Here is a 13189-nt window from a genome sequence, read left to right on the forward strand (position 1 = left end):
TTCAGGGAGTAATCAGGCGAGTCATTTCAAAATCGGCCGAGCGCGCAGCGAGAGGACAATTTGAAATGACAAGCACGATTACTCCCTGAATTGTACGACGCGAGGTCCAATTACTAATTAATCGTATCAATAACAAAATTCGAGGTTAGGAAGTCTTTGAGAATCTTTTTTAGTCTGAAAAAGACAATGGTAAATTCAACTGGTTGTACAAACAGTGGAAAACCGGAAGAAAGAACCTATTTATATGCGCGTGATTGACGCGCGAATGGCTTAGGTGTCTAATTACAGGTATCCAATTTGAAGTTGCTCAAATTGGATACCTGTAATTGGACACCCACGTGATCTCGCACCGATTACGCGACAAATAGGTGCGCTCAGAACCAATCAAAATCGAGATTTTGTTATAGATACTATTACTATTACTATTACTATTACTATTACTATTACTATTACTATTACTATTACTATTACTATTACTATTACTATTACTATTACTATTACTATTACTATTACTATTACTATTACTATTACTATCATTCATTCATTCATATAACACATCTTGCATTTTAGCTTTCATATTCCTTCCCCATCTTCTCTTGGTTTTCTGCAGGAGGTGCTGACTGCTGTTAAATGTAATAATTTTGCCAAGTTGAAAATCCATGACCAGTTAGCGCAGCAGAAAACACAAGATATTGTTTTTCTTGGATTTGGTATGTTTTTAAGCATTGCCTCTTGTAAGACCTGTAACAAACAACCAGACACCACAGAAATGGGAAACAAGAATGCTTTCTTCAGTACAGTCTCTTGCCCAGTTTCCGGCCACTTTAGTTTGTAATCGCTATAACTTCTCATTTATACACGGAAAGTTACTCATTTTTTGTTCAAAGACAGTTCATCTACTTACCTTTGAAATGTGCAAAAATTGGCTGTGCGCGACAAGTATTAAAGAAATTATGCAATTTTTCGCAGAACTACAGTAGTAAGTTGCCCAGTTTCCGGCCAGGTGGTCCAGTTTCCGGCCGTCGAACTAAAACACATTTTTCCCTACAACCGCTCGACTTAAACCGACTTGTAAGTCCCTTGGCAAACGAAAAGTAAGTTTCAATATCAGTTTATTCGAATTTGCTTTCTCGCCTGCCGTTTTATGGAATATTTCCTCGTCAATGACCCGTTACCTTTTCTTTCGCTTATTAGGATGCATTGGCAGTGTATACATATAAATGTTGTAGTTTACCACGCTATGCTTGCTTTAGCCGCTTTTGTACTCTTTGCTAGATTTTCATTTCATAAATTTCTTGAGCAGGAGATACTAAAATTCAGTTATTTCACTTAATAAAAATGCTTTTGAACAATGTGCTACTCGGTGGCCGGAAACTGGCACAGCGAGTCCAAATCTTTGTTAAAACTCTGACTTCTGAAATTCAGAAACAGCTGAATTCTGGCTTGTGATGACAGAACCCCTAATCACTTTCATCTTAAATCTAAATTCTGGCAAAAAATTACGAAGCTTCTCGAAAAGTTTCCTTCGAAACGAGCTCTTTGTTTATGTACGTTAGCTTTGGTGTGCAGTGAAAAGCGCAAAAATTAGTCGCCTAACGTTTACTCACGTAAACAAAGCTCGACCTTACTCGTCCGTTTCTTGACCAAAAAGCCTGCCAGAACCATCAAGTTGTAGTGGAAATGTTCTTTTTTCTGTAGGAAAGCTTCGGTGGACGAAAATAAAAGATAACTACGAAAATAACCGACGAATGCATTTTTTGGCCGGGAAAGTTCTGGTACCGGCCGGAAACTGGGCAAGAGACTGTACATTGTACCATTCCCTTGCCACTATACACCTCTCTTAACGTAAATTCTCTTGCAATATTGTACCTCCTTTGTATGGGAAACTTGCTTGCCTTCCTCACAGATCTATCGAGGAGCTTTGTAGCTTGCGACTTTCCCATTCTGAATGAAATGGACAACGACCGGCAGCTGCAAAATGCATAAAAAACTGTAGATGTAAGTTTAAAAAAGGGAAGGAAGCCTCAGTTAGAATACTGAATTTTGGCGAATTACCATCATTCAAAATGGCAGATGTTCAGTTGTGATATTAAGGTTTCCCACTGCAAATAGTTAATAAACGAAGTGTATTGAGTTTCAACCGTTTGGTGATCCTGGTGCAGTAAAACTGTTAAACTGTTGTACCACATGGATGGGACAGAGGATACTTGTCACTATACACTTTCCTTTGTTAAGTGTTTACTGGATAAAGTATGTCTTTTCATTTAAAGCAGTAAGAGTTTGGCTTCCATGTATCACAACTAGGGCTTTTTGTTTAGAGAAACCAAACCTGTTATCAGTAAAAATACCGTTATCCATAAATTGTACGTCTTAAACTTGCCTTCAGTGTTACGTGCATAGCAGCTTTCTATCGACTTCCATCTTTCGACGTGCTAGGCAAACAAGTCAACACGGATCGAAATCCGCCAATCACAGCCCACAAGCATGATCTTTTGATCTTGTATGCTCATTTGCGTGAAACCAACAACGGTATGTATCGGTTTAGATTGGCTCATTTCAAACAGCAGATGTAGAAAGTAGGCTATGCAGGTAACACAGAAAGTGGGTGTAAATAAGTTGTAAATCTAACTTGCTTTGTACCATAAGTATCATAAGAGAACGTTTGTATATAAGGTAATGGTGATAGACTCTTGCCAACTTTTTTTTCAGAGGAGGAGTCAGTTACCTTTGCACCAACGTACAGATACAAACGAGGTAGTAATGATTACATATGGCAGAAAGTCAAAAGATCTGGGGTAAATTTGCTTCCATTGTGATATTGCTGTTATTGCGATTCTAGTTTTTCTGTCAATTCATACAATTATCACAGGAAAATGAGTGACTAATGATGAATGCATGTTGTGTGTGTTGCAGGTACTGACTAATGTACCATCTTGGTGTGACAGAGTACTTAGGCACTCTTTTCCACAGTCTAAAATCACTTGTACTTCATATGGTAAGACTAGACCTCATGAAAGATGTGTTGCTGATCACCCGGGAAATATCCTATTAAAATACAATTGAATTGCCATACTAGCTGAAGTTGAAAAATAAAGAATTTGTCAAGAGATGATAGTTGTTTCAAGGACATTTTTCTGAAAATCCTGGGCCCAGTTGTTCAAAATTCGGATTAGCGCTAATCCGCGATTAAATATGCTAATCGGCGATTAACTAATCGCGGCTCTAATCGGGCTTTAAACAACGTTCTCAATTCCACTGATTAGCTAACCCAGTGTTAGTGATTTTAATCGACGATTAGGCTTAATCGTTGGTTAGTTTAATCGGAGTTTTGAACAACTGGGCCCTGAAGTGTAAAAAGCCACTTGGCTCTAGTAGGATTCCTTGTGCATTTCCCAATGGGATCCTACCAAGACTTTAACCACTGGACACCTCGCCAGCAAGCAAGATTCCCACCAGGATCTGTGACAATTACCAGTGGGAGGATCACACTGAGATCCCTGTTGGTTTTTCACAAGTGCACCCTAATACACCCTACACACGTTAACTCAAAGTATTATTTTCTATAAGATTGTGTCAGAAGGGCCTCAAAGTAGTATGATAATGATCTTAATAAAAGCGGCTGTACCACTTGATCAACTGTAGAGGCCAGTGATGAAAAAAATAAATGGTAACATCATTTAAAGCAGTTCTATGCAGGGTTACATCCAAGGAACCCGTTTCTCGTGTGTGGAAAAAGGCTCTGTGAGAGCGAAATGTCTAGAACACACTATGTAAGACACTGGCCGGGTACAATCCCTGACTTCTTGACCTGTTTTAATGAATACAGTCAGACATCTAGTAAGCATTAAGTTGTTATTATTTCCTTTTGGAGAGGTCTTCCTCATATCAGGTTTAAGATGCAGCACTGATGGCTGGTATCACGATAGGCCTGCCAACAACAAGTGTCTGACTGCACAAGTTTGATTGTGTTATCTTTGTAACTCCCTCCAAAAGCCTGATGACAATGTGACAAAGCTGTACCAACATTTCACATTTGTTTTTGTTTTTCGTGTAGGTTGCACTACAAACATCAAGACAAGTGACCACTGGCCTGTTTTCTGTACATACGACATGTCTTTACCTTTCACTGTTTCACCAGGTATTCCAAAATAAGCACTTGCTAGAGCACAGTTTTCATTGTGAATCGGAACTTGTTGTTGGACACAATTTTTTATGCTACCTTAATCGTTTCCCGTAGATCAAAGTATTCCAAAGAGTCCCATTTCTGGAGAGTGCGTTATAAAGTTCCATACAATAAGAGCAAAGGTAAGTAAGGTGTTAATAAACAGTTTATTGTACATGTAGCTTTCAACATTTTTTTACTTTTTGTTACAAATTTTTCCAGACAGTCCATGGGTACTGAGGGCTTCATCGTGTCATAGTGGCATTAGCGATGTTTAATTGATTATATGAAGTTGAACCTTCTCTAGACAATAACAATAAACAAATAAATAAATTTGGATAGCGCATAAATCAATGCTGCATATTTTCATATACTGAGAAATCTTATAACGCTATGCTCTACAGAACCTTACGGATATGAACACGGCCAGCCACAAACCTTTCAGGTTATGTGCACATGTTGTTACATGCCCACTCAACAAGTCCTACATGCATTCATGGTTTCTTACACAACGCAGCTATACTTTGCATAACCTGTCTTCACGTCAGCGGAGAAGCTATCTAGAATGTTTGTATGCAGTCTTAAGCAAAACTATCAATGAGTTTAAATGTAGTTTAATGTATAAATACTTGATTTCTAATGAACCTCTTGTATTCCGAACCTTTCAGATCAAGACCAACAGTAAAACTCAGTTTTATATCGAATTTCACTCGGCGTGTTTGGAGGGTAAGCTAAGGACCAAACCGTTATTAATCAAATGACAAAGAACAGCTAGAATTCCTATTGTGTTAGATTGCATAAAAAAATAGTAATTTAATGACAGGTTTTGAAGCTCTTGAGCATGGTGCTTAATTAGTGTTCTTCTGTCCCCTGTTATTGTGTTATCCTCTTTAGCAAACGTGAGCATTTTATTGTCATAGAACGTCTCTGTCTAGAAAGGTAAGCTCCGCCAATTGACACGCTAACCCATCTTGAGGTACTAGTCACTTTATGGTATGGGCTAACCCTGTGTTTGTTTCTTTTAAGACATGGTGAGAACAGACAAGAACAATGTGGTCGAGTCTGGCAAAAGGTTTTTCAGTGAAACCGAGTCCAGTGGACAGTATTCCTATCCTGAGTGGAATAAGGAAGTTATTCCTTCAGTGAGTGGGATATGTAGTAATACCAAGTATTAGTGAGTAAACAAATCACACAACCTACCATGATTCCATACTTTTATCTGCCTTCCACGGTGCTGAGCTTAAATGTTAATTGTATGCGAATGTTTATTTATTGGCTGCCCCTAAGGATGAGAAAAATTGGAAAAAATCAAACTAGACATCTTACTGCTTGGGATGAAACTACTTGTGGTGGCATTTGTTTCACTTGTGGTTTTAAGCTAATCTTGTCATAAACTGGGATAAAAATAATTTAATTTGCCAAATAATTTTCCTTAAGTTCAAAAACCTGGGTAAACTCCTGCTTTCATACTAGTTCACGTATATCAGGTCACTCTCCTGCTTCTGCAAACAAGTGTACAAATTTCCAAGTTTGCCCTCTGAAGGCTCGCTACTCTTTGTCAAATTCGAAATTAAAAAAAATCATAATTTATGAAATGTAAAAACGTATTATTTTATTTTATTTTATTTTATCGGCCTTTAACTGTTTGCTAGTTTCTTTTTGTTTTGTTTAAAATTTACCTCTGTTTTTTTATTTGTTTTTTGGAGAGGCAGGGTTCGTGTTTGTGTCTTTTTCAATAACAATTTTCAAGGTTAAGACAATATTCTGACAAATAGTTGCTCTGGGGTGTATATCTCGTTTTAAATCACTACATGTATAGCATTAAGCGATGTTTTTTCACCAGTACGTATTGTCCAAACTATTTTTTGATGTAATGAATAACAGAGTAAAACAAATACAAAAGCCACTTGCTTGCGCAAATTAACCACAAATGGGCCTTGCAGAAAACGCTTGCTATTATATACAACTAGTTATCAGTTCACAATCCAGCTCAGAGGACAACAGGAATGCATACTACTTTGTGACAGTTTTTAAACTAGAATTCTGCAAATCTTATAACTGAGTTCCCAAGGAAGGCAAATGGATCATTTCGCAGTGATGTATGGTATAATCTGTTGCTTCCACTCACAGGTCAATGAACATTGCAAATACCTTCCCATGGACTTCACAAATTATACCGCCAACCATCTGTGGTCATTGAATTTCGGTCTGTCACATTACGTTGAATGTTTGATTCCATAACTTTCTGCTTCTTCTACATCGTGTCTATGCTTTTAAATTGGAGTTCAATAACGAAATCTGATAAGGCTTGTTAAATCGTTGTACATGAAATTGCAATATTGTCACTTTATTTTTTCCTTATTTTCTTCCTTCCTTCCTTTTTATTCAGCTTCATCCCATAATATCAGATTACAAATACCTCGAAGAACAGCATTTGTTGCTTGCCATCAAGTCTGTGGACAATGATGAGTCTTACGGTAAATACTGTTCTGTGCGTTCAAAAGTGGGCTTTTTGTAAATAATATCTTTTATGTTGGAAAGAAAGCACCATCCTTCCACCAGAGATTATGTGATCTTAATCTCTTTGGACAAATAATGAGGTCGAATTCCGTTAAGAAGTACAAGTACAATCATCTGTCAGGAAAAAGAATTAATTAATATGCAAATGATTAAGCAAACAAAGTAATTAATTATTTTAAATTACTTAAAATTTGTAAAACTTCTTAGTGTATGAAAGCTAGGCATGCTTAACTCAGAGTTGTTTCATCATTGTGCAGGGGAGTGCTGTATCGCATTGAGGACCATGGTCAATGTAATTCCACAAAAATGTGAAAACATCGTACTTTCACATCTTGGCGAGAAGACTGGAGAAATTATGTAAGTCTAGACGCTGGTTTTGTGTATTGTTGCTTGCCAGCAAAACGTCATTTAATCAGGAGCTTTTGTCTGACATTGATCAGAACGTTATCACTCAGACATAGAAAACTATGAAATTAAGTTGCCAACATTGGTATGCTTCGCAAAGAGTAAGCAGTCATATCAACTTGATGCAAAGTCAAACGGGTCATGGGCAAAGCAACGCAAAGCAGATCGCAGATGGAAAAACTGTGAGCAGGCTTCCATGCAAGCCAAGTACTATTACACTGGACGCTTGCTTGTTTTTACCAGAATATACAAATTACAAATTCTTTGTTCTTTACGCCTAATAATGACTTCTGGACATTCCTTTAACATATGACCAGCAAAAATTATTGTCTTCCTTCTTGTAGGATTGAGATGCATGTGAAGCTTCCGGACAACAACAACATGGAAAGATCGTCACAGTCATTTGGTAATGTCTAACAGTATGTGGAGCGATGTGTTTGCAAAGTGTGTGGTACATAGCAATGTGTGCAGTGTGCTGAGGTGTGCTGTCCGCAGCAAGATATGCTGTGCATGGCAAGGTGTGGTGTGCATAGCAACGTGTGGTATGCATGGCATGGTGTGCTGCTGTGCATGGCAAGGTGTGCTGCTGTGCATGGCATGGTGTGCTGCTGTGCATGGCAAGGTGTGCTGCTGTGCATGGCAAGGTGTGCTGCTGTACATGGCATGGTGTGCTGCTGTGCATGGCATGGTGTGCTGCTGTGCATGGCATGGTGTGCTGCTGTGCATGGCAAGGTGTGCTGCTGTGCATGGCAAGGTGTGCTGCTGTACATGGCATGGTGTGGTGTGTGTGATGGGTTGTGTTGATGCAGGTGTGGTGATGAAGGGGGGGAGGGGTGAGGAAGGGTGGAAGGTGGTGCTGCTGTGCATGGCAAGGTGTGCTTTGTGCATGCAGGGGCCGGCATGGAATTTTCATGGCAGTGTGCTGCTGTGCATGGCAAGGTGTGCTGCTGTGCATGGCAAGGTGTGCTGCTGTGCATGGCAAGGTGTGCTGCTGTGCATGGCAAGGTGTGCTGCTGTGCATGGCAAGGTGTGCTGCTGTGCATGGCAAGGTGTGCTGCTGTGCATGGCAAGGTGTGCTGCTGTGCATGGCAAGGTGTGCTTCTGTGCATGGCATGGTGTCTGCTGTGCATGGCAAGGTGTGCTGCTGTGCATGGCAAGGTGTGCTGCTGTGCATGGCAAGGTGTGCTGCTGTGCATGGCAAGGTGTGCTGCTGTGCATGGCAAGGTGTGCTGCTGTGCATGGCATGGTGTGCTCTGTGCATGGCAAGGTGTGCTCTGTGATGGCAAGGTGTGCTCTGTCATGGCAAGGGTGTTATGAATTGCTTACAGTGCTGCTGTGCATGGCAAGGTGTGCTTCTGTACATGGCAAGGTGTGCTTCTGTGCATGGCAGGGGGGCTGTGCATGGCAAGGTGTGCTGCTGTGCATGGCAAGGTGTGCTGCTGTGCATGGCAAGGTGTGCTGCTGTGCATGGCAAGGTGTGCTGCTGTGCATGGCATGGTGTGCTGCTGTGCATGGCAAGGTGTGCTGCTGTGCATGGCAAGGTGTGCTGCTGTGCATGGCAAGGTGTGCTGCTGTGCATGGCAGGGTGTGTGGCTGTGCATGGCAAGGTGTGCTGCTGTGCATGGCAAGGTGTGCTGCTGTGCATGGCAAGATGTGCTGCTGTGCATGGCAAGGTGTGCTGCTGTGCATGGCAAGGTGTGCTTCTGTGCATGGCAAGGTGTGCTGCTGTGCATGGCAAGGTGTGCTTCTGTGCATGGCAGGGGGGCTGTGCATGGCAAGGTGTGCTGCTGTGCATGGCAAGGTGTGCTGCTGTGCATGGCAAGATGTGCTGCTGTGCATGGCAAGGTGTGCTGCTGTACATGGCATGGTGTGCGTGCTGCTGTGCATGGCAAGGTGTGCTTCTGTGCATGGCAAGGTGTGCTTCTGTGCATGGCAGGGGGGCTGTGCATGGCAAGGTGTGCTGCTGTGCATGGCAAGGTGTGCTGCTGTGCATGGCATGGTGTGCTGCTGTGCATGGCAAGGTGTGCTGCTGTGCATGGCAAGGTGTGCTGCTGTGCATGGCAAGGTGTGCTTCTGTGCATGGCAGGGGGGCTGTGCATGGCAAGGTGTGCTGCTGTGCATGGCAAGGTGTGCTGCTGTGCATGGCAAGATGTGCTGCTGTGCATGGCAAGGTGTGCTGCTGTACATGGCATGGTGTGCGTGCCGCTGTGCATGGCAAGGTGTGCTTCTGTGCATGGCAGGGGGGCTGTGCATGGCAAGGTGTGCTGCTGTGCATGGTAAGGTGTGCTGCTGTGCATAACAGTGTGTGCTGCTGTGCATAACAATGTGTGCTGCTGTGCATGGCAAGGTGTGCGGTGTATGACAAGGTCTGCTGTGCATGCCAGAGTGTGCTGTGTGTGGTAAACTTTTTATGTATTTCTAGCCAACAGTTGGCTAGTATTTTTCTCAATTGTTGTTGAATAGTTAGCCGATTGTCGGTTGATTTGTTGGTAAGTTGTAAGCTGCTATTATGATAAACATTTCCTAATTTGTTTCTTTAAACAATTGAATCTTGAACCTATCAGTCGACTGATGGCTGACAGGCTACCAACAGATAAGAGGAAGCCTCTTTTGGCAAGTACCTGTAATACTTGGCCTGATAAGCTTTTGCACGACAAATTACGTGGCACAAAATTCATATGACAAAAAAACAGAGAAAAATAACACCCTACCTTACCTTAACTTACCTGTTTTAATAGGATTATTAATATTATTTGTTTTTCTTTAGATCTCATTAGTATAGCTGATCTGGACGAAAGTAAGATATTTTTATTTGTTTGCTTTTTCTATGACTTGTTTCCGACATACACATCTGTTTACAGGAACCTCAAACGTTAGCTAAACTAAAGTACTGGCTCTTCAAATAAACATTTTACAGTGCGACTACTCGCATGGATGATAATTAGTAAATAATTAATTCTTGATTGAACCATTTAACTTAAAACATTGAAACGCTCAAAATTCAGAATCGATAAGTGCATGACAAAGTTTCCGGAAGGTTGTTGGGTTGCTAATTATGTTACTATTATTTTTATTTGTTATTGGTTCTATAATGAAAAAGATCGCCATTTTTTGTTCTCAATAAATAATTTATTTCCAAGTGGCCTGGTTACATTAGTTGCACTGTACAATTTCAAACTCCCGCTGGCTTCAAACCACGTATTACTATTCGTGAATCAGACAGGGATACAGAAGAGTATGGAAATTCAGGAGAGACGGTTCTGGCTGTATTTATTTTTTCAATTCATTAAGTGTTGTTATTGTTCTCGACTGTTTACTAGCCATAAAATACATTTAGAATTGACCTTGTAAAAATCTACCACTGTTATTTATTTCATACGGCAGCGTTGTGATCAGTTTTTAGTGTAGTGTTTGTACACTATACTAATGGAGTTAGTTTAGTGGGGAAGCGAACGCTACGCCAGACGTAAACAATAAATTGCGCAGTCAAGTGGAACAAGCACATAGACCTGCATATGCAAATAAGACGGGAACAGGCTTGTCCACGAACGTTCTAAAGGAATGGGTTAAAAAATTCGCGACAGGGAAAAAAGGTACTCACAGCGTGAGATAAATGTACTGCACCAAAATAAACTAATAAAACATTTTCCAGCCAGTGTACAACCCTGTGAGATGGTAACAGATTCACGCGAGTAATAACGCAAACAAAATACTTAATGTAAGTTTTCTAAGTGGATTCCAGAGATACCGGCAGTAAAATGAGAGGAAATTTAAAACTTACAAAGGATACACGTCACGCAAACTAGCAGTAAGAGATTAGAATTTGAGTTCTGAGCAGTTAATGAAGAGGAAAAAGGTCATCACAACATAAGATGAATGTACTGCACTAAAATAAACTTATAAAGTATAAACGTCACGCTAGCTAGCAGTAAGTGATTAGAATTTGATCTTGCTGTGACGACAACCAGGTAGCAAGTTCATACAGACTTCATTATTGAAGAATGCCACAAGGCTGACTCGAATTAGCTACCTTCTTTAGTCACTGATCATGAGGTGATGTGCTTAATTTTTGTTTAAACAAATTAAAATTTATAGTTTGCTGAGTGATGCCATTTAACTACCTCCCGTTTATTTACTGCAAGATCTTAAAAACCGTTGTCAGTGTGTTGGGGGAAATTCTTCTTGAGACAGATCACGTTATCGAAGAACGTGGCGCGCAGGGATGACTCGAATCATTTTCAATAAGAAAGCTACCTTCTTTAGTCACTGAGGTGATGTGCTTAAGTTTTTTTTTAGCAAAATCGATAGTTTGCTAAGTGATGCCACTAACTACCTCCCTTAGTTACTGCAAGATATGAAAAACCGCTGTCAACGTGTTCGGTGAAATTCCTCTTTAGACAGATCACGTTATCAAACAACATGACAAACGTGTCTCGTCCGTCCACAGGGAGACCACAAAAGTTGAAAAATGGAATAAATAATTAAAAGAATATTATTCATGTGGTTCCGTAAGTGTTCTTTGTTGTTTTTCTTTATGCGTAGTCGATAGACACGACAGCACTGTTGTCGTATGCTGAGCCGAATTGTGCGCGAGCGGATTTCAGTTTTAATAATAATTGACAAGGGTGGCAACTCTTTCACGAACCGATTTGAACATACTTCACGAAAGCGCTTCGAACTCTTTTCTTCCTCGCCCTTTTGCGACTAAAATGTTTACAATCGAATGTTTGCGTTATTTTTTGAATACGCTTACCTGTCAATGTTTCGACTGACCAGAAGAAGCGAGTGTCCGCAGCAGAAAATTTGAGCTCCCTTTTAGCTGTTTGCGCTCAGGCGATTTTTTTCAGTTAATGGCGCGGCCAGTTACGCTTGACGATATTCGTCAGCGATCTGACCGCAGCCATTAACGTGAAAATCGCCTGCGCTACATCAGCTCACAGGGAGCTCAAATTTTCTGCTGGGAACACTCACTTCTCCTGTCAGCGAAAATTGACAGGTAGCGATTCAAAAAATAACGCAAACTATCATTTATAATCGATTCTGGTCGCAAAAGGGCGAGGAAGAAAAGAGTTCGAAGCGCTTTCGTGAAGTATGTTCAAATCGGTTCGTGAAAGAGTTGCCACCCTTGTCAATTATTATCAAGAAAACAGAAAATTAGCATATCTGAAATCCGCTCGCGCACAATTCAGCTCAGCATACGACAACAGTGCTGTCGTGTCTATCGACTACGCATAAAGAAAAACAACAAAGAACACTTACGGAACCACGTAAAAAATATTCTTTTAATTATTTATTCCATTTTTCAACTGTTGTGGTCGCCCTATGGTCCGTCTAACAACTAGTTGTACCTATCGGTAAGTGCCAACGAGCGAAATACTCATATTTGTTCATAAGAAAAGATATTGAATGGTTTTTGATAGAACTATATTTGAATTGACCAAAATATGGTAAATTGTATTTTAGGTAAAAATACGGTAAAAACGTTTTTTAGGTAAAAACGTTTGACTTTCTTGTGCGTATGACATGCAGTAATTTTAAGCCTGGTTTTCACTAGCGACGCAAGCACAAGCGCAAGCACAAGCGCAAGCACAAACGCAAGCAGAATAAGTAGTTCGTGCCAAGTGAAAACGAACGTCGACATAAGCACAAGCACGTTAGCATAAGAATATGATGTTTACAAGTTAGAAGGCTTCGTTCTCGACTCCGTTCTCCCTGCAAATATTGTGGCAGAAACTATCTCTCCTCTACTCGTGTGACGAAGAAAGTGAAAGCGACTAATAAAGGAGAAAAACGAAACATTTGGGATTATAAATATTTTTAAAGAAAGCATTCGTCTCCGTTTTTTTCGCTACTCAAGTCCGCGCCTGGGCCTTTTTGTTTTTTTGTCTACACTTCTCCGAACATTCTCGAAAAACGTTTATCAAAATCAACCGCGGCCTCTGCGACTATGTTCAAATGCTGGAACTAGTACTTCAATTGGCTAGACACGGCTAGACGTAAACAATTTTCTTGTGCTTATGCGATGTTTGTTTTCACACGAACGCAAGCACAAGAAAAGGACAAATTTTGATCCTTGTGCTTGTGCTTGTGCTTGTGCTTGTG

General features: G+C 40.6%; 1 protein-coding gene across 3 annotated transcripts in view; it reads left to right on the forward strand.

The window, feature by feature from the left end:
• LOC144662187 (phosphatidylinositol 3,4,5-trisphosphate 5-phosphatase 2-like) overlaps positions 1–13189 on the forward strand; it is a 54215-nt gene that overhangs the window by 35597 nt on the left and 5429 nt on the right. For all 3 annotated transcript variants that reach the window (XR_013572412.1, XM_078522945.1, XM_078522947.1), the window contains exons 19-29: positions 611–710; positions 2710–2795; positions 2914–2995; positions 4055–4138; positions 4238–4305; positions 4831–4888; positions 5189–5304; positions 6552–6639; positions 6940–7039; positions 7432–7493; positions 9855–9884. Coding sequence is in view for 2 of the 3 variants with exons in the window: in XM_078522945.1 (XP_078379071.1) it covers positions 611–710; positions 2710–2795; positions 2914–2995; positions 4055–4138; positions 4238–4305; positions 4831–4888; positions 5189–5304; positions 6552–6639; positions 6940–7039; positions 7432–7493; positions 9855–9884 (874 nt within the window). In the remaining variant the exon portion in view is untranslated. The remainder of the gene's footprint in view (positions 1–610; positions 711–2709; positions 2796–2913; positions 2996–4054; positions 4139–4237; positions 4306–4830; positions 4889–5188; positions 5305–6551; positions 6640–6939; positions 7040–7431; positions 7494–9854; positions 9885–13189) is intronic.

Source organism: Oculina patagonica, chromosome 8 (genome assembly GCF_052425735.1).
Source record: "Oculina patagonica isolate OP01 chromosome 8, crgOcupat, whole genome shotgun sequence".
Taxonomy (NCBI): Eukaryota; Metazoa; Cnidaria; class Anthozoa; order Scleractinia; family Oculinidae; genus Oculina; species Oculina patagonica.